The following is a 25,795-nucleotide window of genomic DNA, read 5'->3' on the forward strand; positions in this document are numbered from 1 at the left end:
TTTAATGTCATTCTAATTAATACTCTTCACATTTTGGTATTTGGTTACGCTAGCGAAGTCTTTGTGGGTCCAAATTAATTTTATTTACTGGGCAAAAATAATACTTTCAGTGATATAAATACGAAAAAAGTGTGTTAAGAGGAAAGTACTTGGTATTTAGTTTAAATTTCTGAAATAAGTGTAACCATAAAGAAAGTGAAGTTTGATGGCCGTGCATCCATAGACAATTTCAGTTGTCCCAGAAGTTCCGAAAGATCGGCGGATTGCCTGTAGAATTCGTTGTGGATTGAGATGTCGGATATCGGCAGCGGTGACGAGGGGATTTCTAGTCAGAGTACGTATTTATTTACAATGGTATAGCGTCTATACGTATAATTTACCGCTGTCGAATTCGCGGACCGCGGGCTATATTTTCAGCTGTCGTACGGTTCTATAGCAAATATTTCATTGTTCCTGTTTCAAAATGGCGAATTTGTATCTGTAATAAGTCGAACGTTGAGGCCTCGAGGGGTTTCTGGTGCGGGATCGGTTAAGCGGCGGGCGACGGCAAAGCGACGGCCGCCCGGCTGACGACTCGTAAGCGCGGCGAGAGGTTGTCGACCTATCGATTTTTTTGTCTGCGACCTCTTGTCGGCGGGCGGGCCGTTGACTGGTGTCAACCAGGGTGGCTCCCGGGTCTGCGGAGGCGCCGAGCCACCGCTCTTCAAGTCAGCTGACATCATGGCAGGTCAGTGTTAACGTGAGTGCAGTATATCTTCCATTATGACACTGCTCCTTTCTTTGTTTTTTCCTGAAATAGTTAAATTTTTCTTAAATTTTCTTTGTTCAGTGGTGAGTGAAGTGTATTGTGAAAAAGTGAAAGTGTTCTTCATTAGGTGGTGCTAAATATTTGATCAATGAAGTGTGAACAAAGGATTGTGTCAGTTGTTACTAAGCTATATTGTGTAACTTGGTAGGTTGTATATAGTTAAATATTGATTTTTAGTGCTGAATTAGTATTCACATGCCAGCTGATAGAGTATGCAGAAAATCTTAAACCTCAGTGACCATTTTGGTTGGAAAAAGATACTTAAAACTGTAAGTATTCAAGTGAAGTGTGAAGATTTAAAATTTTATCAGCATTAAACCTTTTAATTGTATTTTGTTTATTTCCTTACTTCTCCTGAAATTAACATACTGCTTAGCCTAATTGAGACTTGCTAAACTTATACACATTTCTTAGTAAAATATTTACAATTTGTAAAATAAATTGATTAAAAAGTTAGATAAATTAATGGTCTAACCATGAGTACCATTGTTATACAAGGATGTAAAATCAATATTTTTATAAAAAGTCTGAATTTTAACTATAGTAACTATTTTGTTCTATAGTAAAAAATCAGATTTTATTGATCTTCAGTAAATATGACATAACTCTTAATCTTTATTATAATATTATTTCAATTTAACTATAATTTAGGTGACATTTTAGGTCTTTTTAACCTATTTGGTTACCATCTCTTATTATTTAATCTTAGATAATGTAATAGTTAATATTGTTAAAATGTTTAAGACATTTATTTATGATAATACAAATTTATAAAAATAGTGATGGGCAATGTATATAAAGATGGATTAAAATTGTCTAAATACAGGCAATATATTAATTAATAGGTATTTGTGTTATTTTACAAATACTTGTACTATATAAGGTTATTTGTAATATACTTGCTTTTATACCTAGTTTTAATATATATAAATATACTGGGAAAAGTTCAACTGTAAAAGAGGTTACCATCTAGGTTATAGAATAATCAGTAAATTTGTGGTATGTAAATTATTACAGTTTGATAAGACAATGCTAGTGTCTAGTCTTGGTCTTAATAGTATCTTTTAACCAAGCCTAGAACTATTAGAATAGTCATTCAATTATATGTATTACTTTGACCTTGACTGGTATTTGTGTCGAGTTCAGAGATCCTTGTTTGGCAGACAATCTTGTATCATAAGCTCCTGTATCCCCGGTTCCATCTGATTCTTTTCAATGGCCTACTGAAATGGCTAAATAGATAATAACATAATAAAGAAAACATAAGACAGTGTGTAATCTTTTTTTAGCTTATATATGTGGCAAATTTATTTAACTACTTAACGAATTATGCCTAAATAATTAAAAGTAGTTTCTATTTACTGACCTTGGTACAGTGTTTCCCATCGTGGGACCTACGCCCTACAAAGAGGCAATTTGATTGCTAAGGGGACCTATTCGATAATTGTTTGTAATTTTCAGTTTTTCTTTATGTTTTGAAAATGTACTTAGTGATTCGTTAACATTAAGTAATTTCTTCCTCAAATCCTCTTTTAAGTGAACAATTCAATTTTTTAATTTTAAAAGTTATGTATGTTACATATGGGGGGGTGGGGGTCATAAGAATTCTAAAAAGGCAGGGAGGGCATGGCACAAAAAAGGTTGGGAAACACTACCTTAGTACACATATTTTGGCTGCAGTTGTTTAGTTTTTTAGTTCCCAGTATTAGCGTATTAGTTACTTTATGTAAGACGTTCGGAAAAAAGTTAATAGGAATTAGACTTAAAAGTAAACTTTCATTTTCTAAATGCAAAATAATTAGCTAGTATTTATTGCTACAACTTAATGGATTTTAATCATGGCCAATCATCTAAATATTCCCTTTAATTTGTCTCGCAACCTAATAGGTATTTGTGAAATATTTCATCTCTTTACTAATTTTATAATAATTCTCCTATTAGTAATTCTGTAACAGATTGTCTATTGAGCAAGACATTGTGAAAAGATTTCGCATATTGCCAATTTATTTCGTCTATTACAAGCTTGCGTCATGGCGTTTTTTTACCTTGAGAGCTACCATCACTTGTAAACGGTGATGTTCGACATGATTTCGTAATTGTTTTTTTGTTCTAATTTGATTGATTAAAGAATAAAATAACAGTATTTTGCTCAAGAGTTTCAATGAGCTTTATTTTTGTTACTATTTCATTATTATTTATATTCTAAATTAAGCTCACCAACTTCAAACAAGATGCTCTTTAGTTTGACTTATGTCTTGTATTTTTCGGATACGATTGGTATTGTAAAATATTTGAATGTGATCACTATTTAGGCTTTCATGTACGTGTGCATACATCTAGCGTGCACGAATTTATCTAAAAGTAAAATATAGATATTTTCCAACTTCGGCGCATTCTTTCGTTTTCAGGTATTTGAAGTTGGATAAATTTTTGGATATTAGATTTTTCATCAGGAAATCGAAATGTACCGAATAAATAATTAAACATTGTATTCTAATTTGATTAAATAATAGGTACAGTTAGAATAATGCCTCAATTGCTTGAATAAAGAATTCTAATGGATTTGAATGAAAAATATTATTTTCAATTATGGTTATGTACCTAATTTAATTTATTTAAGATTATAAAATAAACATATAGAAAAATTTAAATACTTATAAAATATTTGTCACTTCTATCCAAATTAATACATACTTACTCGCAAGTGATGTATTGAATAATAATATCCAATGCGTTCGAATTATAGAAAGCGTTTTTCTTATATTTTTGTTTGTAATTATAATTAATTTACATTTAATTAGTACGATACATTTTTATATTCATTCTTGGTTTAAAGTATGCCCACCTAGTTTTAAAGAACGCTAAGATCTCATTGCCGTAGTGTTGTGATACTCATCGTACTTAGCTTGTCATATTATACTGAGGGTAAAATATTTATATATCCAATACGGAAGTCACACTTACAGCTAAATCTTGACGCCAATTTTTTTGCCTCGATATGGCAATTTCTGTGTAAGGAAGACGTTATAATTCTAAAGCGTTTTTGACATAACATTGCTTTATAAATCATTTAAGGCCCTATCCCAGCACGAATTGCTGTGTCAGTGTCTCGGGGTGGACTGCGGGGCGCAGTGGAGAGCTGGAGCACTGAGTCGCGCCAGCCCACAATCACAATTAGTTATGTAAAACATTAAATGAATGTAATTTAATTTTTTTTCTAAAATGGTTTACTTGGCTTAATGTATTGTGTAAATTTAAAAATCTTGTTCTATGTTTGGTTTTTTTGTATCAAGCGAATATATTAATCGTATATCGATTTTTCAAAATGGATACATAAACTACTCAACTCCACCATATATTTTTTCCATTCCCTACTTCAAGAAACGATGCCCAAAAATGGCAAGAAACAATGTACTTTTTTGGAGTTATTAATGACCGATCTGGTTGGCGACCAGATAACACATGGTTATTTAAAAGATGTGTAAGAGATCTAACGGTGGCATAGAAACGTTTATTAAGGTGCATAGCGTATAATATAATAATGTTTAGTCTTTCACAGTATGGCGTAAATATTGAAGTAAATTCCCTTAAATTTCTTGCATGGTTTAATTTTAATTGCTTCTAGTAGTGTTTCGGATCCTTTGACAGTAGCCATTTGCCGGAAATATATGTATATTTAAAAATGCCATTCAGATCTAATCCAATTCATTACGGCCCTGACAATATTTAGTTTTTAACAGGCTGCGACGGCGTGTGATTTCACATATTAAGATTGATAATCCTTGTACATACCTTTTGTACGTTACGAATACCAACGGAAACAACTTCCTGTGCATTTAAATGTCGAAAAGGCCGTCGTAATAGTCAATAAAACAAGTTGGCGAATAAAATCGGCCCCCTATTCGATGCGGAGCGCGATTTCTCAAGAAAAACTGGGTTTCACTTTTTTTGTGCGTCTGGCCCGCGTCTGACGAGTAAAGCTATTGACCAGCCTTGAACCACTTATGTAACGTAGTCTAGTCGACAAGTTGAAAATGGAACAAAATAGAGATACTACTCTTAAAATTATGTGCGATAGCTCATTGGATCCGGAATGACGTCTAGAAAAATGTGCTAAAAGCGTGTATTAGCACATAAAAAATTGCAAAAGTTATAGACCATTAAAGATGAAAAAATAATGGCATTTAGTTTTTTACCAATATTTAATAAACTATTAATATTTAAGAAATTTCAAATAAAGATTCTGAAAGAGGAGGAAATTTCCAATAAAAAACTCCTGACTCCCAGAACTCTATCTCCATTATTTATAATGTTAATTTAACGCTGAAAATAGGTCTGCGGTTGACATTTTTAGGATTCGCGCGTGGCGTCAAAAGCGACTACGGCACATTAATTAATTTATTTAAGGTATTGAATATTTTTTTTTAAATTTGAAAAAATTATGGTGTGTTCTGAACACTATAATTAATTTATTCCCGTTGAAAATTTTACTTAAAGTTAATTTTTCAACAAGTTAAATAATTGTTAACTAACGAAATTTTCTCGAACGACCGTCTTAATTGTAAGTGAAAAAAAATGTTTAAATAATGGTCGTAAAAATATTTCGCTTCGTAGAGCCTTTCTTACTTACATACTTAACAAGATCGTGCCATAAAAGTTAAAAAAATATTTATACTTTGTTTATAACATTTTTTTTACTTAAACAAAAACTTAAAAATCCATGTAATGATGTTAAAAAAATTTTTTTTTTTCTAAATCATCATATAATCGTTTTTTTATTAATACAAGATATTTATTGATTTGCAAAAAAAAAAATTCCCGCCATTTGTTGATAATTTTTTTTTAAACAAATTGATTAAATCAATATTTTTTAAAAAAAATTTAACACAACTTTATTACATTAAAAATTTTATGATTTTTAAAAAAAAAATTTTTCCTTAATAACAATTTTTAATTGTTTATAATCGTTTTTTTTAATTTTCTATTGTTTAAATAATTAGTTAAGAAATTTTTTTTTTCCTAAAAATCATAATTGACAGTCTTCTATAAAGTAACAGAAAAAAATTGTTTTTTAATCAACAATTCTATTGTTTATTAACTTACCAATTTGTTATAAACAAATATTCAACTTTTGTTTATTTTTTTTCTAAAACTTCTAAAATTAACAAAAACAACCATATATAACAAAGTATAGAAAAACATTTTTTTAATTTTAAATAAAAGTAATATTCATGATAATCAAAAAATTTCCAAAAAAATTTTTTCTATACTTTGTTATATATGGTTGTTTTTGTTAATTTTAGAAGTTTTAGAAAAAAAATAAACAAAAGTTGAATATTTGTTTATAACAAATTGGTAAGTTAATAAACAATAGAATTGTTGATTAAAAAACAATTTTTTTCTGTTACTTTATAGAAGACTGTCAATTATGATTTTTAGGAAAAAAAAAAATTCTTAACTAATTATTTAAACAATAGAAAATTAAAAAAAACGATTATAAACAATTAAAAATTGTTATTAAGGAAAAATTTTTTTTTTAAAAATCATAAAATTTTTAATGTAATAAAGTTGTGTTAAATTTTTTTTTTTAAATATTGATTTAATCAATTTGTTTAAAAAAAATTTATCAACAAATGGCGGGAATTTTTTTTTTTGCAAATCAATAAATATCTTGTATTAATAGAAAAACGATTATATGATGATTTAGAAAAAAAAATTTTTTTTTAACATCATTACATGGATTTTTAAGTTTTTGTTTAAGTAAAAAAAATGTTATAAACAAAGTATAAATATTTTTTTAACTTTTATGGCACGATCTTGTTAAGTATGTATGTAAGAAAGGCTCTACGAAGCGAAATATTTTTACGACCATTATTTAAACATTTTTTTTCACTTACAATTAAGACGGTCGTTCGAGAAAATTTCGTTAGTTAACAATTATTTAACTTGTTGAAAAATTAACTTTAAGTAAAATTTTCAACGGGAATAAATTAATTATAGTGTTCAGAACACACCATAATTTTTTCAAATTTAAAAAAAAATATTCAATACCTTAAATAAATTAATTAATGTGCCGTAGTCGCTTTTGACGCCACGCGCGAATCCTAAAAATGTCAACCGCAGACCTATTTTCAGCGTTAAATTAACATTATAAATAATGGAGATAGAGTTCTGGGAGTCAGGAGTTTTTTATTGGAAATTTCCTCCTCTTTCAGAATCTTTATTTGAAATTTCTTAAATATTAATAGTTTATTAGATATTGGCAAAAAACTAAATGCCATTATTTTTTCATCTTTAATGGTCTATAACTTTTGCAATTTTTTATGTGCTAATACACGCTTTTAGCACATTTTTCTAGACGTCATTCCGGATCCAATGAGCTATCGCACATAATTTTAAGAGTAGTATCTCTATTTTGTTCCATTTTCAACTTGTCGACTAGACTAACGATGCTAAGTAACGATTGGCCCAGCTTATAGGATTTTATATGACTTGAATATTAATTACAACCTGCGTGGTTACATTTGACACGCCTGATGCCCAGGTAGGCGTGTTTCGAATTCGTTTAGTTAAATCGCTTAAGGCCGATTTACATTACCTCAGTGTTTAGGAGAGTATTTTAGTACAAGTTGAAAGGCAAGTTCTTTAGCGTAGCGTTTACTAAAGCAAGTAGCGTTTACATGTTTCAACTAAAGTACTATCCTAAAGCACTCTCCTAAACACTAAGATAATGTAAATCGGCCATTACATCGAGCAGTTTTCTCTTCCTATGTTACAATTTCGTTGGTAGGTACATAAAGACATGTGAGCATGCAGTCTGTATAAAATGTGTTTTTGAAATAGACATTAAATTCCCACAAGTTTATATATACCTGTGAAATAAAACTAAGAGATTTATTTTAAATACCTTTTCTTTTTTTCGTCTTTCCTAGTCTCATATACATTTACGATTGGTTTATATGAGATGGTAGACACATTATTGCATAATTTAAATAATGTGTCTTCCTATAATTAATTAATTTAAGAATAATGAAAAAAAAACTTAGTCTTCAAACATACTAGTATGTTTGTCGTTCTCCGGATTTATAAATTTTGTCTTGTTTTGTTTTGCTTTATATCATATTTTTTGTCTGTGAAACTTTTTGTGGATACATCCAATGTGTTTATTTTATGTTTTAACTTTATTGCATAGAGATGTATCTGTTTTGTTTCCCAAATAAATAAATAACTTAAACATAAAACTTGGGTGGGGCAGAGGGCGTCTACAGTGTTCCGCCAACGCATTCTATCTTAGGCTAGGTACGGTTCAGCCCACGTCAATCTTATTGTTTGGGACTTAGGTACTACTCAGCTAGGATTATTTTGCCCGGACAATTTTTCGTTTGCGAAGTCTTGGGTGTAAGATCCTCCAGGATGTGTTCTTGTTCTCCACTTGCGATGCCGGATCTTTTAAACAAATCGTTATTAGTACTATTCTTAGACATATGATAAAAGAAGTAGCATGAAAAATTGAATGTGTGGATTCCTGAAATCTTTTCGTAATACGGTTGGAGGTAATTCGGGCTTCCAGCCAAAAAATAGGCGCAGCGTAACAGTCTAGGTAATGAAAATATCGTTTTTATCGTCTATAAAGGAAACGCTTAGAATAAACCTAATTATCTAAGGTCAACGTACTGTGATAATAAAATTCGGCCACACCTAAAAGTGAGTGGGGTCTGATTAATTTGACAAGACAGTTGGGTTATAATTAATATCTACTAGCAGACCGGCCAAGCGTTGCTGTGGCTAAGGTTTTTGTTATATTACATAGTAGTAAACTATTCAAGAGAAACGGTAGGAGAACACCAGTCATGGGGACCCCCATGCTTTATTGGTGGTTATGGTATTAAATTGTAGCTTATTTGAAACGTTGGTACTTTCAAATCAGCGCCATCTGTTAGAATTGTGACTATTAAATAATAAACAAATTTTTTGCAATAAAATAATATTGCGGGAATAAATTGAGATGTAAACTATCCTATCTTTTAAGTTAGATCAAACTGCACACGGTGTGCAAATTTGATTGATATCGGTTCGGTAGTTTAGGAGTCCATAGCGGACAAACAACGTGACACGTAATTTATATATATGTATTAAGATTATAATATTATCTAACTGCTCTCAGGCTTGTTTTATTCATATGGTTTTATTTTTTATTTCATGTATATAAAAGGTAACAAAAAAAGTACAGAATTTTAAGAAGATTTTGAGGAATTTGTTTAAGACTGAAAGTGTATCTTCTTTTTGATACAATTTTCTCATTATAATTTTTGTTCGTGTATTATTGCGTCTTGCCTGACTCGGTTGTGTATTCCAATTTATTTACTATTACTTAAACAAATACAGCCCAGCCCGTTGGGCGTCTTGGCTTAATGGTCCTAATACCCCTGGATGGTGCAGAAGAAGTCCACAGAGAGCCTCCATTGCGTTTGCTCTCGAGCCTCGAATTTCACCTCGCTCCAAATCTTTGCGGTTGGGCGTAGAATTCTAAAAACTCAAGATTTCACGGAATTAATAAATCGTAACCTAGAAGTCAGAACTAAATTCTTAAAATAGGTTTTCGGGATTTAGGTGAACGTGACGTCATCAGTTTAAGTGTTTGTAACGCTATCATAAAATTAATGAGATAAAATATACTGAGGTCGACGTTGTCATATAGAACAATGACTGCTTTTGTGGTGTGAAGTTATTTCTTAAGCAGGAGTAGTGTTTATTGGTTATAAATAATTATTAGTAACAAATGGTCTGAAACATACATGGCCGTAGTGCTATCCATAATATTTTTTTATTATTGCTTAAACATTACAAATCCCTAAAAGTACAGGAATCACTAAAAAAAGTCCAGGTAAGGACTTTAACCGTGGCGCCCAAAGTACCCACAAATTTCTTTAAACTTTCGGAAAAACTACAACCAATACAAAAAAAATATTGGTTGTTTGTAAAGTAGGTTTACGATCGAGATGTTTACGTGATAACGTCTTATTGGTGATATAAGTTTTTGGGAAGTAAGGAATTAATGAAGATAACAATTTTTTCAAATTTTAAATTACATCTATCGTTTTATTCACGCTTTTGATGATAAATTTCGGGTGTAAAATGACAAGTTTACTTATTCGACTATGATATACATTTTTCTTCATACATTCACGGAATGACTGGCAGCGCTCGAGATGAGACGGGAGATCGGTCCGTCTCTCTCTCGTTATACCTGCGATCGCGCTCGTGAGGTTTTGGTGTGACACAAGTTTCTGAACATGTCACCCGACTAAAACGATTTTAAAGACGTTATCACGTCAAAAACGAAACGAAAACATTACAACAGAGGGAAAATATACCTCATTCATAATAGTACATCTATCTTTAATGTATATCCCTATATAGGATCCCTACTTCGTCCCTTTAGTTCTTGGGGCTATTACATTACTAGAAATAACTTGGCTATCTACATAACTACTGAAAAATAGTTAAACTATGCCTGGATTACCAAACTTTTTCCAGAATATAACTGACTGCTATTATTTCTATATTATCAACAAGATACCTTATACTCCAGTATTGTTAACCTATTGCAACTTAACCCAAGCTTTTTGCGTCCAACTACTGTAAGTAATTGATAAACCTGACCGATAGTTTTTAAATATACAAATTCGCTTATCCTAGTAGCTTTTACTCAAATTGTTAGAGCCGTACCTGTCCTAGGTATTGTGGTAATTGTTTATTTAAATGTATGTTTATTTCTTTCAGAATATCATGGTCAAGGCATGGATGCAGGCGGGAACAACTTTGACTCCGGTAAGGATTTTGATTTTTAACAAATTATTGATTAGGAATAGGAGTTTCATTATCGGACGTCCGACTGCCGATCGACAACTGAGAGTTTTTTAGGCAGTTTTTGCCGCGCATCACCACTATGTCGGACCAACTGCCCAATACAGTATTTCCGAACGAATTCGAGTTATGGTCCTTCAAGAATAGAACGTACCAATTATTAAAAGGCAACCGGCAACGCACTTGCGAGCCTTCTGGTAATGTGAGTGTCCATGGGCGGCGATATCACTTAACATCAGGTGAGCCTACTGGCCGTTTGCCTCCTATTACATAAAAAAATTGCTTTAATTGCGTCCACTATCTTTTCTTAGAACCACGATAAATTATTTCATAACGTATTTCCTAACTCAAAAGGGATTAAGTATGTCCAATTTGATCGTATCTATTGTAAAGGCTTGTTGATCTAGTTCTTAAGGCACGAAATTAAACACTCCAATGATGACTTGATTCACTTCACTGATACTAAGTAAACTCTATAACTTCAAACTTGCAAACTTTCAAACAAAGGAATTGCCCGTGCGCATGTGTTACAACTTCTTTTATAATCTATTCTCTACTCCGACCCGAACATCCCACTTCGGGGTGTTGTTCGAGTCAAATGATTAGCTATTGCACATGCACACTTGTAGCAATATTCTTAAAAATATGTTTAATGAAAAATGTTTAGAATTTAATTTAATAAATATAAAAAGCTAAAACTATATATACGACTATATTATAAAGTCGTCTAAATAACACATGGAAAACAGGAAATTGACAAATTAAAATAAGTCTGCGATTTAAATGTCTGAATAAGTTTAAAAAAACATTTTAAGAATGGAATGCAGCATTCTTCAATACCGGTTTATTTGTATTGGCTAGACAATCTTTTCTCATATCCTGAACGTGCCAGAAATAGGTCATGTAATTTCCTAACATAACGATTGTGTTGCCCCCCTGCTGACTAGGGTTGCCTCTTTTAAAATGACTTAACAACAGATATTTTAGGAAACTAATCAAAATATCGATCCGCGTTCTAGTTATTAATAATTCCGCAGAATTGTAGTTTACGAATTTCTGTAGATTTTTTTATAATTTGACTTAGTCATGATTTTTCAAATCGAACCCTAATGCCTGAGAGTCGCGCGTTCAAACAAATAAACTTCATATTAGTGTCGATAATTCTCTAATATTTTCACGTTTACAATTTGACATTTTTTTACACCAACATGGTTAGTATTTCTCCATTATCCATTTTTAATTTAAGTCAAATATAGAACGTGGTACTAATTGAAAAAAAACGAATCTTGTAACGTTATTTCGCTGTTAACTAATTAAAACAGCTATCCATATTAATTAGAAAGTCCAATGTGGCAACCCTATTGGCCAGCTTTGTTGCTAAGCTGATTTACTGAGCGTTGGTCCTCACTTCGGTTACTAGCGAAACTAGTTTGAGATTCTTATTCTTATTAAGTCGACATAAATTTCACATTAAAATAATAGAATAATTTTTAACTGTTCACACCAGAATTATAAACAATAACAGTTTCGCCAAATATTCAACACAAAATGTTAATAAATTATTTTACCAAAAAATATGTTATTTACTGGAAAGATTTCAAAAATTATTTCACCGTTACAATGTTACGTTATCCCCATGTCCAGCCCATTGAAACCTGGATAGCTTGTACATGTATATCTTATTTTTGGCCATGTTGGTCGAAGAAACATCACGAGAAAACCGGCAGGTCTTATCCCCAAAAACGATGACCGTACAGCACTGATAGTATTCACGTTCGACCTGAAGTCAAGTCCCATATAGGGGATTATTATTATGGAGTGTAGTACAATAATTTCTATTATATTTTTATTACGTTCAGTCCGCAAGATATTATTGTTGTAGTTATCTTTAATGCTTGTTATATATCTAGTACAGTAATCTCAGTATAACACGTTTTCCGTCCCCACATATAACGCCGTATTTCCCCCTATCAGTGGCCCTTCAACATCTTTAGGGTTGGGCCTCAAATTTCTGAATCTGTTTCATGATAATTTTTCAATCTAATAGGCGAGTAGGTGATCAGCCTCTCTTGTGCTTGACACACGCCGTATACTTTTTGGGTCTAATACATGTCGGTTTCCTCCTCACGATGTTTTCCGTCACCGTTCGAGCATTCGTTCGTTCGAATGTTAAATGCGCACATAGAAAGTACATTGGTGCACAGCCAGGGATCGAAACAACAACCTCAGGGATGAGAGTAGCACGCTGAAGCCACTAGGTCAACACTGTTCATTTCCCCCCTATAACGTGGGTATTTGTCTAGTTATATTTCTGTAGTGTGAAATTTATAATGATTTGTCAAGTCCATTTTGCGTCCCTTTGCGCCTGTTTCAATTGTGTTGTAAAAAAATTAAACTAAATAACTTTATAAAATTCGTGTTCCTAGTTTTTGAAATACAAGTGGATTAGTTAGACAAGGGGACTTCATTTGTGTAAATCTTTTATAAGATCTTGAATAGAATTCCGGAAATAACAAATGAGTACCATATAGGTTACCCCTGACATAAGTAATTTGTATTTATTTAAAAGGTCACTTAATATCAGGTGAGCCTCCTGCCCGTTTGCCCTTGTAATATAAATAAAAAAGGCCTCGGTAACCAAATATCTGTCGGCAAGCCGAGTACATTCTTCTCAAAGATTACTATTACATATGTCATAATTAGAAACCTGATCGATTACGTACCGTCACACATGACGGCCTGCATACGTAAGTATTCATAACACTATATATGCATCCTTCAGCAAGAGTAATTAAAATTCTGCCACGTTTTATTCTGAGGAAGACCATGACCAGCGCCCGTCAAAAATTAATTACCATTTTGACATAACGGAGTCATAGCTCGCGCTTATGCGGGCCATGCGCGGGACGGTACGTAATCGATCAGGTTTCTAATTATGACATATGTAATAGTAATCTTTGAGATGAATGTACTTGGCTTGCCGACAGATATTTGGTTACCGAGGCCTTTTTTATTTATATTACAAGGGCAAACGGGCAGGAGGCTCACCTGATATTAAGTGATACCGCTCATGGATACTCACAATGACAGAAGCCTCACAAGTGCGTTACCGTTGGGTTCAGACTGTTCTGCTCGATATAGGCATGCCGCTGAAATTTCCAGTAAGACGACGTACGATCAAACGCCTTCTCTCGCCCACACTTATCAGGTCATCACCTAGCGGGAGGCCGTCTTATGTTTCAGTGACTGGTCTTCGGCCTCCATTCCAGAACTTTTTTGCTCCATCAGCGATCGGTTCTATGGGCACTGTCCCGTCCATTGTCATTTAAGCGTAAAGCTTTTAAAAATGCTTTGCCAGCGTTTTAAGAATTGGTACGCTATTTGGGCTTGTTTAGGAACACACTTTATTGCTTTATTAAAATGTATGAAATAATTGGCGATCGGGCCTCGACACTTATATACTTTTGATGTTATTACACTAGACTCAAATGTCATCATTGAAACAAAATTGTAATGGACTCACTTGATGGTTCCAGGTCAACAGCCACAGGAGCAGGAGTTGGCGACGAAAATGCTGCAGATCCAATCCAAACGATTCTACCTCGACGTGAAACAAAACCGGAGGGGGCGGTTCATCAAAGTTGCTGAGGTACGACCATTAAATGAATATATAATATTTGCAATTGGTTTTAAACTGTGACCTGTATAATGTAAGAAAATGTTTACCTACCCTTGTGAGTTCTTAGACCCTACAGTTATTTATTTAAATAATAAAACTTTACTCATGACAGAAATATGGATGTGAATTGATCTAACGCTAGTCCCCACACTAGGAAGCCCCTGTGTTGTGGGTAACTTACAATTATCCCTTGGTATATTGTGCATGTGTAAAACAATTAAGAAAAAGAAGTCTTAGTGTTACATCTAATGAACCACAAGTCGTATAAGAAATTAAGTATGCGTGCATGTATGTGTAATGTGTATAATACACTATGTATTTGAGTGTGTGGCTGAGAGTTGTTATAAGAGTGTGCTGTGTCGGTGTTCCTTTATGGAACCTCAGAGACATTTCAAGTACGTAGTAAGGCCTCTGCAAAATCGAAATCCAATTTGGCATAATTTTTATGTGATTTTTGATTTTTTTTATTAACCACAGATACTAACAAATTATATTTCTATTCGAAAATAAAAATATATTATGTACATTCATCCTCAGTCTTGCTTAACCTGTCGCAAATATATTCAGTTCTGAGGAGACGGTTAAGCATCAAAATCATAAACTGGTGGCGACTGGAGGAATCAGATAAAATATGATTTAGTTCTATGAGGGGAAGAGTTGTAGATAGGACCCAAGTGTAAAATGTAGATAAACAATTTTGTTAGGTGTAGAAATTGAGAAGAATATTTTCTTCGTAACGATCTAAACATTTTCATAGATTTAGTGAAGCGTTCTGACTTCCGGTTTCCTTAATAGGTCGGATGTTGAAATTCGGGATAAAACAATAGATAAGCTTACACGTGCCAGATTTAGTTATCTTTTTATAGGGCTAACCGGGAATTCGTTCTTTTCGATAAATTGGTATTTTTGCGAAGAAATTTTTATTTATTTCCACATAATTATAATCCGATAATCCTACCATTAAAATCAATTTAAAAATATATACATATATGTATATTTATATACCTAGATCCTCTTGTAAACTTAGCCAGTGTACAAACAAATAGGTCTACCCTCGATAGAAATTATATTTTTTCGATTCGATAACCAAGTTGGATTGCGCGGTACATCCAAAAGTTGAGCTTCCGGTTCAGGTTTGCTTAGAACCCGTAGACCCAATCCATTACATCCAAATTATGAACCCGACCCGTAAGTATCCTAAATAAGTACACTGACAAAGTAAGCTCTCTTCTGAGGCGTAGCTGAACTTCTATATGCGGATTTTTTTATAATTAATAAAAAACGTCAGTTGAAAAAAAACACAGAAATCTATACCACTTGTGTTATTTGATGTCGGTAATGTAACAATGATCAGATAGTCCTTGCTAGAAGATAAGATATTTCTGCCAAACGATTATGATAATATTGTGATTATCTGTATACAATTTTAAGTCCAAAGTCCCATATCCCAAATTTTATATAATGGTAGAATCATTCATATCATTAATGTAAATTTAGAGCAGCCAATCAAGAATTTACGTTGTTTTCTTCATCGGTAACAGAATAGAAATAGCAGTGATGGCGTATATGCGTGCGATTCTGATCCCTGAGGTCGATTCCCGGCTGTGCTCAAAAAATAGATATATCATGTTTAAACCGGCATGACTTAGGCCTACAACGCACTAGCGGCTGGCCGCAATGCGGTAGGCCGCACATCGATTATTACATGAAACCGCACGATAACAACGCACTCATTTGCGGACAACCGTCAACCGCTCCGGTTGATCTGGAGCTGCGGCGAGCATCGGTTGAATGATGCGGCGCGCCGCGTCTCCTCCACGCACTCGGCGCAGTTAGCCGCAAATACCGGGTCCTACCCGCCTCAGTCATCGCTTGTTCCTTGCGCTAGACACTACGCAGAGTTTTTTTGACGATATTTTCTACGATTAAATAACTGCCGCAACTTCTTCAACGTCCATCATGTGCAATATTTAAAGAAGCACTTGACGAGTGACGATTGCGGCAGACCGCAATAGGGACGGTTAGCCGGAATACGGCATGCCGCTACGGCAGACCGTATATATATACCGCGGCCTGCCGCGGCGGCACACCGCATCGCGGCCAGCCGCTAGTGCGTTATAGGCCTTAGGCCCAACTATTGACGGTGTTTGTCAGGCACAGGAGGCTGATACACTCTTAAATACATAGTTTATTTTACACACCCATACATATAATCAAAGAACAATTTTTTTTTCAGATCGGTGCAGATGGACGTCGTAGCCAAATATTCCTGGCGATGTCGACAGCTGCTGAGTTCCGCGACCACCTCTCGAGCTTCAGCGACTATTACTCGTCCCTTGGCCCGCCTAATCCTGAAAATGTGCCTGATGATGGGAAACTCAAGTCCGAGATGATGTTAAAGGTTAGTTTTTGGTTGACTCATCCCAGTTGAAACTAGAAGAGAAATTTACGATTGAGGAGGAATGTTTTATATCAGTAATTAATAAGGTTGATGGAATGGATGCAGAAAATTGCAACCATTTTGTGTCAACTTGATTTTTAAAGTATGTTAATACATATTTCACTTATTTATCGTCATAAACTTTATATTATAGTAGATCAATCAATTATTTATTTCTTTACAGCATACATAGGCCAAATTTAAATTATTATACATTATGCAATTAAAATATATTTTTATATTATTAACTGTTTGCTATACAACAATCTTTGTTTTTATTAATCAAAAGTTTAGATGGGTACCAATTACTCCTATCTCTACAAGATATATTTTACATAGATGTACTTGCAAATGCTGATAGTGAACTGAGAAAACAATAGCAATCTAAGTAAAATTGTTTCACTTAAACTTCTGCCTCATAGGGCACCAACCTACCACCACCACCAACCAATTTTGGTTAAAAACTGTAGTTTGTGATGATATTTACTACAGAAATAGATTCTATTAATATCACTCCTCATAATCAAATCAGTTACCTACACACACGCATAGACAATACACATATTTTATAAGTTTGTTAAGTGTTTTGTCCTTATGGCTTATTAATTTAAAATAATTTCCAGGACAACAGGAGATACTATCTAGACCTTAAAGAGAATTCTCGCGGGCGTTTCCTACGCGTTTCTCAGACGATCACACGCGGTGGACCGCGCAGTCAGATCGCGTTGCCTGCTCAAGGAATGATTGAGTTTCGTGATGCTTTGACTGATTTGTTGGATGATTTTGGCACTGATGATGGGGGGTAAGTCCGTATTAAAACAGCATAGCTAAGAAGTGGCTCGCAGAATTGTAATTATGATTATATAGTTATTATATATAGGGAAACGTATTTAAGCCAAAATATATTTTGATAGCAACTACATAGTAAATATAGTTTTCACTTTGGAATAATACTTATTTCAGTCAATTACAATCTCTATCATGTTAGGAACGGGTGATATTGTTAATAGGTTTTGATCCCGGTAAGTAAATTCTCTTTAGAAAAAATTTAGTTAGATTTGTGTAAAACTACACAGCGTAAAAGAAATTCTGCAAGAAATAGCAAGAACGGAAGGCAAATGTTGTTCTTCATTACTTTTCAGCGCAGCTGTAACTCCTATTTTAATATTATCATTTAAATTTAAAGAAATTATGTATTTGGATTCTAATTTATTTTGGCATATAACTATTAATCACTTGGGATATAATTAATTACCATTTTCATATACCTCAAACCATACATTAAGTAAAGTCTTGGAAATTTTCTTTAATTTAATAAAAACTAGTGTCTATACATTTGATTAAACTTAATGTTAAGCCCACCAACTGTGAAGCATGTTAATTTACAGAAAAGCTTTTTTAATATTTTAATTAAAATAAATATGTATCCCACTAATCAACATTATGTATTACCTCTTCTCTCAATTTGTTCACCAAAGAATATAATTTACTGCAATAATAAAATTTATTTTATCTGTATAAATAATAATGTAGCTGAAAACTTGAAGACGGCTGGAACAATTTGAGTATTTTTTAAATTTATTCCTCGAACTCTGAGAAAATTTTCGAAAATATCAAAAATTGTGTTTTATTTAGTATTTTGATTTTTATTCTGGAAAAGCAGTCACATGGGGTAGCATAGCAAAATGTTCCATATGTGGGTTATATAGTAGTATACTACTACTGTAATGGTCACATTAGAGCGAAACTAAGTTTTGGCAGCAGTTAGGGAGCGTTCAAGTATTACGTAACGCATTTTTTGGAGATTATTGACATGTATCTCACCGTAACGTTTTTCAGTACTCAGTACAGTACTGTACTCAAGTATAGTAAAACGTTTCACCTTGTGTCTCTTTAGTTACTATTATGTGGTGTATGTCGAAAATAATATTACCAATAACGCGTAATTCAATCCCCGCCCCGCATCGTCGTAACGTTTTACAAAAGGACAAAAAACGTGTTTCGTAATATTTGAACGCTCCCTTAGTTATGAATAACATGAAGATATGATAAAGTTTATTATGCTTAATCTACACATGTTTGGGGCCATCTCCAGTATCCCTCGTCCTCTAATAAATTTGGAAATAATGTTTAGGTACAAAGGCGAGCTCCCCGAAGGGCGCCACCTCCGCGTTGACAACAAGAATTTCTACTTTGACATCGGACAGAACAATCGCGGGATATACATGAAAGTCAGCGAGGTTGTACCTTCGTTGCAAGTAATTCCTAACACAATACGGTTTTATTAACATTTTTGTATTGTTTTTGATGTTGTATGTGTAGTTAAACATTCGTAGACTTTAGAAAATTGGTATTGTTAGTTTTTAATAGAAACATTCCTTCTTGTGAAGTGTTTTGAAATATTTTTGTTGGGTGTTTATTCTTAAAAATGTATTTGATGTGTCAAATCGTTCGTTTCAAATATATAAATTGTCGTATGATATGCCCTTAAATAAAGGATACATAAATAGATTAAAGATGTTTTTCTATCTATCTATCGCAGCAAGATTGCGAATTAGAAGGAAATTCTCAAAATATGGTTTTAAAAATATTTAGAATATCTACTACTAACGTTAAATAAGTATTTGTTTTTTTAGTTTTAAGTGACTTCATAAAAACCGAATGTTTTTGTAAGAAGATTCCATATTTCAGGTGAAAAGCAATTTCCGTACAGCGATCACGGTGCCAGAGAAGTGTTGGTCTCGTTTCCGGGACATAATGGCCGAATACTGTGATAAGATGGGACGTGCGCAGCTCTCCCCGCCTACGCACCAGGTATGATTAAAAAAGTGTTTTATATGGAAAAGTGACTTCCTTCCAGGGTCAACATGAGGTCGCAGGTTCGAATCCTTTGCAGTAATAGATTTTTCTTTTCATTTCCATAATTATTTCCGTAAATCACGCATGACGTCAATTCGATACGTTTTTGACTTTATACGGAGGTCTTTTTAACTTCGATATGACTTCGCCAACTTGCACTTGGCCAGGAGGATGGCCTTATACCCTTTATTTATTCCAACATGGATCATTTAATACATTAAAAGAAAACTTTTTAACGTATATAATCGTGAATTTGTTACATTCGAAAATTCAGTACTTGACAATAACTTTGCTGCGGTTCCTTGCTGCCTCAATGACATTCGCGTTTATACCAGTTATCTTAATATATATAAATTACGCGTCACGTTGTTTGTCCGCTATGGACACCTAAACTACTTAACTGATTTCTATCAAATTTGCACACCGTGTGCAGTTTGATCTAACTTAAAAGATAGGACAGCTTACATCTTAATTTATACCCGCAATATTATTTTATTACAAATTATTTGTTTATTATTTGGCAGTCACAATTCAAACAGATGGCGCTGTGTTGAAATTACAAAGTTTCACATAAGCTACAATTTAATGGCATAACCACAAAAAAGCATGGTGGTCCCCATGGCTGGTGTTCTCCTACCGTTTCCCTTAAGTTTTTTTTTTTTTTTTTTTTTTTTTTTTTTTTTTTTTTTTTTTTTTTTTTTTTAAAGACAATTCACACCAATTGACCTAGTCCCATGCTAAGCTGGTGAAGCTTGTGTTATGGGTACTACGCAACGGATATACATACATATTATAGATAGATAGACATATAAATACATATTTAAACACCCAAGACCGAAGCACAACACCAAATGCTCATCACATCGATGTTCGTCTCAGCCGGGGATCGAACCCGGGACCCATGGTTTCGCAGTCAGGGGTACTAACCACTAGACCAATGAGTCGTCATAGTAGTTAAGTAGTTTACTACTGTGTAATATAACAAAAACCTTAGCCACAGCAACGCTTGACCGAGTCTGCTAGTTTTATATTAAAAAATGTTTCAGGGCGGCAGTGGTTCTGGAGGTAGAGCCGGCAGTGCGCAGCCTGCACGGGAAATGGTAAATATTATTAATGCGGAACTGAGTTTTGGTCGGCTTGATACGTAGATATCATTGTAAGAATTTTGATCATCTGATTGGTATACGTTTGGGTTACGTAACTGCACAAAATTTTTAAATAGGAACACTTTAATTCCAGGACACATTTGGCGGAAACGGCGCGAGTCGGATTTGATGCGATCACTTCGGCTACTTCCGGCCGTGAGCCCTGTACATACGCCCTTTAGAAATAAGATGATGTGATAAACTGTTTGAGCTTTATTACATTTCGTTTGATTCGGTTTCGCGTCGCGCGGCGTCATCGGTTTACTGCTTTTAGGAAGGATTTTTGACATATTTTTGCTTAAACCTGTCTTTCAACCGGTAAAAAGTTATATTCGCACTTCAGTTCGTTAAATCTTGTTAGTTTTTCTCATTTAAATCACTTTTAAACTGATTTTTGTACAATCTATTACTAATTAAATAATTATTTTTAATACTTCAAAAATTAATATTAATCCTTCGTAATAAGCAATATCTGATCTTCAAACTTTTGTTTTGGCAATAATTTTACAATTAAAAAACTTATGTAATTGGAAAGATGCACATGCTTCTGTACTAACCGGTTTTAAAACCAAAAAATCGCCGCAAACTAAAGCTAAGCTTTATATTCGTTCTAAACGATTTGTGTTGTAACGGAATTATAATTCCATTCACCATTCCTATATCTACATAACTCGTAACGGATCGCTATTGTCTATTTTTTTTAATACTCGACAAGTTTCAAAACGATCCGTTTTGTTATTTATTTATGGGAAACGTCAATTTAGCCAGGGCAACGCTTGACCTACATGAAATCTGGCGTTAAATTTAACAGCCACGTTAGTTTTAGGTGTATTTTCGTTTATTTCATTTTGTCTGTGTACGTAGTATACCGACAGGAATGGTTGGGGGGTAATGTGTATACATTAATTAATATGTAAATCCGATAAAATACATTAGAGATCTTCTAAAGGTTTATCGTCAAGTTGTTATAGATTTAGAGTTTGGGTTATATACCTGGATGATTTTTATTAGTTTGATAGCCTCTTCTAACGTCTAGCTCGCGTTAAACGGGAACAGCAAATATAATTCCTGTGAATGTACACATTACCCCATTGAGTGGAGACATTGGGTGTTTACATGGCGAGTATTAAATCAGCCGCTCTGCCGTTTACCGCTCTTTACTAAACGTTAACACGTGTACGTCACACGTGCACGTTCCAACGTGCCCATTGAAATAATATGCAATCAATCAATATCAAATTCCTCTTATATTCTCTTGTAATTTCTACCCTGACTATTCTTCTTGTCATCTCCCACCGCATCATGTCGTTCTTGGATATTTTCTTTGACTAACTAAACATGTTTCCCACCAATTACTATTTCTTACACATGCATCAACACTACCTGTTTAAACATATTCCATAGATTTTGCTCGTCTTCTAAAAGCGGTCAGCGGTAGGGCGGCGGCACTCGTTAATAATATAAGTGACGCTGCTGTGATACTCGTAGTCGAGAAATGTAAGTACGAACGCGTCCGTGACACTCCCAATATTTAACTGAACTTAGTTTTAGTTATGCCAGGTCTAGTCGATAAGTTTTATTTCAAATTATTTCGTACCTTTAAAAAGGACTACTAAGATTTACAATAACTTAAAAATATGTTGTAGCCTTCAAAAGTGATACTCTTATTCTATATATTTGGTGGTAATTCTACTGACTAACACTGATCAGTTAAATGGTATGAAATAATTAAATGTTTGGATTAAATCCACCCAAATCGTTGTTTTCAAATTAAATTTGGATTTTTTGGTTTGGGTTTTTCAAAATTATCCGCCTATACGCGACACGAACGCGTTCGTACGGAGGGTAGTTTAAGATTGGTTTGTAAGCACCCTGTGTGACTCGTAATCGCTTGTGCAAAAATCTATTGAATTCTAAAATCTTTCATGATTTACAAAAGCTATTACGCGTCGAGTCGTGAGTTGGTGTTTGTATATATTATGTATGTATGCGCGGGCGCAATAGTTTAAGGCGCACGTGCGTCGGGCGTGCCTTTTTTCGTCGGACGTTTTTACCCCCATTTGACGTCGACGTCGCGCCATGCTTTTTCCACCCCTTACATTAATGAAAGAAAAAATAAAAAAATGCAGCAAAAAAAGATTTAGGCTGTTAAGTGTTTACGGTAAGTAGGAAGGTAGTTGTCTACAGTCTACGGCTCGACTCATTTTGTTAATTACGTACACTACAATTATTTCGTGTTTCCGCTTCGCTTTTTCATGGCAACTAACTATAGGAAACCTGTATCGATAGACAGGAAAAGTCTTACATTTTATACTTCGTAAAATGGCCTCGATAAATGTTGATATCGCTTCAAAAGTTTCAACTTAAAAACATTCAAACATAGTAATTTATTTTTCGATACGGGTTACTTCTTGCGTCATACGTAATCATATACTTTAAGCGTCATCTGTTATCTTTACTAAAACGAAAGGTATATTTGAGTATATTGTAGTTGTCGATCATCGAAACACTTTACCGTATTGAAGTTCGCTTATCTAAGCATTAATTTAAGTTTGAACGCAGCTGAATTTTGGTTTTGTGTCATAGGTCCGTGCATGTTGACTGTATCGTTATTTGTAAGCTTACGTGCGCCATCAAATTTAGACTTGCAGCTCTGGTTTTGTCGTGAAACGCATGTGTATCAAAATCGATTAATGCGTTTCGCCGTGGATTTGAGCTAATATAACTTAGACCCTAACAGATAGTAGTAATAGATGACTTTTTAGATTGCATCCGATCCGATGCAGTCAATACTTACAGAAAACAGATGCAGTCTACTAGTCTTATCTCTAGACACTTAAATGGCGTCATCATGAAGTTTCATAATTATTGATTGACGAGATATGGCCATATTTATTAAACTTCATGAGGTGTCTGCAATTTTGTTTATTCGTGAAACAGAGTGAAATAAGTTGGTTACGTCCGATAACTATAACAGATAGATGAGAAAAATAAAAATACATATAAAAATCACTTCTCTATACTAATATAAAGTAGATATATGAACGGAGCGAGTGCGGCGTTCTCATACTATCGTAAGTTAGTTATAGTTTTGTTTTAAGATGGGTCGACGGACTTAAAAAATCCATAGAAATCTGACCACGAACGGTCCAGGCACTGCCCTTTATCCAATAGGATAAGAACTTTTATCATAACACAGCAATTCAGATTTATTGAAACGTCGTCTCATCATTTGTGGTATATCTTGTTCCTTTATTCGTTTAATAGTGGTGTGCGGACGGAGACGCGGCGCGAACATAGTCCAGTGTTCTGTATCGCTTGTCATGTGTTACTGAGGGCTCGTGGGGAGGCGCATTTGCCTCACACCCTGCCGGGTTATTGAGATAGCCGTTTTACTCGTCGTTCTAGTATTTTATGCGAAACTAAATCATTGTGACAAAACCCCATAGTCTAAAGCTAGACTCCATTCGTAATTGTCACATTCCCTTCCCAGTGCGGCATTTCTCTTTAGAACGGCAGATTAGTACATCTATCACACTTTATTATTAACTTTTAGATCATAAGCGAAAGCACGAGGCGTAAAGTGCGTCTTCCCACGACTGTGGCTTAATTTTAACAAACTTTATGGTACAAAATGTAATTTTAGTTCCATAGACGTTTAAGATTAACAGAGTTTATATTTAGAGAAGATATCGATATTATATATTCCCATTTCGGTCTTTCGACCGTCGTCAATATAACTTAAGGTACAATGAGATATATGGAGTAATATAGAGTCTATATGTTAATGAAGCTAGTTATCGCGTGAGTTCATTACGTCGGCAATAGGCAGTAGTGCGTGATTGTGGGTTACGCTACGGATTCATTGATTTTCGGAAATTTTCTGTACCGATGAATCGGCGGTTGTTTTGTACTATCCGGATCGAAGGACCTTTTTTGACTAATTTGTCTCAGTCATGATTAAGTTATCGTGTTTATGGTCCTAATTGTGAACGTGTTGTGGGTAATTGTGTGCCGTCGATTTAAGGACAGTTAGGAGCCGCACCGCCGAGTGGTCGAGGGCTGCCTCCTGTGATACTTGCGCCGCGCCCCTCTGATTCCGCACATTTGTCTCATCTATATTTAACCTATACTATAATGCAACTGATTCGGTGACGTCTATATATGGCCATAGGCCTTAAAACTAAAAAAACCCTTCCTTAGCTTCAAGGGTTCTCCATAATTTGATGTCATTGGAGTTGTATAGATGTCACCGAATCAGGTATGATTGTGTGGTTGAGGTTGATAGTCAATTATACTATTCATAAGTTGCGCAGTTGTTGTCTTCACTTGTCAAAATCACTGATAAACTGTAAAAAGTTTAAACCATGATGGAATAAAATGAGGTCTCACAGTTTCTTGGATAACGGATTGTGAATGATGTTATATTTGACATGTTCGGGACCTGTATTTTATTGGATCATGCTTTCAACTAGGCATTACGCATGCGTATAGTTGATTAAATTAAAATAACCATATCTAAGACCGTTTACAGTTAAAGTGATGACAAGACACTGCGCCCGCGACGCACTCGCTCTTAAGTGTTAAACATACATAAAATAGGTACACTATAGATACTGAATGACAACTACGAAACGTAAAATAAAAAACTAAAAAAAAGTAATAAATTTAAAAATTCAGAGTTATAATAGTACGTTAGTTTTAATTAATTATATTTCTGATATTGATTGATGTTTTGCTAAAAGATAATTTATCTGTACGTTACGTTTGATCGCGTGGATTCGCTCTGCCGTCGCAGCCTCCGCCGCGCGTCTTTGTTTCTTAAAACCCCGAATACACTACCTGGTATATGAAGTACTGAAGTGGAGTCATCGCAGAAGTACATCAGGTCCCGGTCCAAGTTCTGACTTATAACGACTATTTTGAAACATCTGAAAGGATCAAATGTAGTAATTATAAGTCAGATGTTAATTAAAACCGAATCAACATCGTCAAAT

The 25,795-nt window shown here is 34.0% G+C and overlaps 1 protein-coding gene across 3 annotated transcripts; it reads left to right on the forward strand.

Annotated features, from left to right (window-relative positions):
• LOC125059346 (transcriptional activator protein Pur-alpha) lies at positions 1 to 25,795 on the forward strand. 3 transcript variants are annotated; one of them, XM_047663728.1, is made up of 9 exons: positions 1 to 334; positions 10,592 to 10,639; positions 14,212 to 14,324; positions 16,591 to 16,755; positions 17,418 to 17,596; positions 18,929 to 19,052; positions 19,486 to 19,608; positions 20,700 to 20,753; positions 20,893 to 25,795. In XM_047663728.1, exons 1-9 carry the CDS (start codon positions 292 to 294, stop codon positions 20,926 to 20,928), a joined length of 885 nt encoding a protein of 294 aa, XP_047519684.1. In that variant the 5' UTR covers positions 1 to 291; the 3' UTR covers positions 20,929 to 25,795. The 3 variants fall into 3 exon arrangements, with proteins under 3 accessions (XP_047519684.1, XP_047519685.1, XP_047519686.1); XM_047663729.1 differs by having other exon boundaries at positions 18,929 to 19,034; XM_047663730.1 differs by lacking the exon at positions 1 to 334 and adding an exon at positions 348 to 727.

This window comes from Pieris napi, chromosome 19 (assembly GCF_905475465.1).
Source record: "Pieris napi chromosome 19, ilPieNapi1.2, whole genome shotgun sequence".
NCBI classification, from domain to species: Eukaryota; Metazoa; Arthropoda; class Insecta; order Lepidoptera; family Pieridae; genus Pieris; species Pieris napi.

Bases quoted from the DNA above. Each gene is read 5' to 3' on its own strand.
- LOC125059346 (XM_047663728.1), top strand. From the start codon at position 292: ATGTCGGATATCGGCAGCGGTGACGAGGGGATTTCTAGTCAGA. The intron at 335-10,591 runs GTACGTATTTAT...TATTTCTTTCAG, and splicing joins CGAGGGGATTTCTAGTCAGA to AATATCATGGTCAAGGCATG. The intron at 20,754-20,892 runs GTAAATATTATT...CTTTAATTCCAG, and splicing joins CGCAGCCTGCACGGGAAATG to GACACATTTGGCGGAAACGG.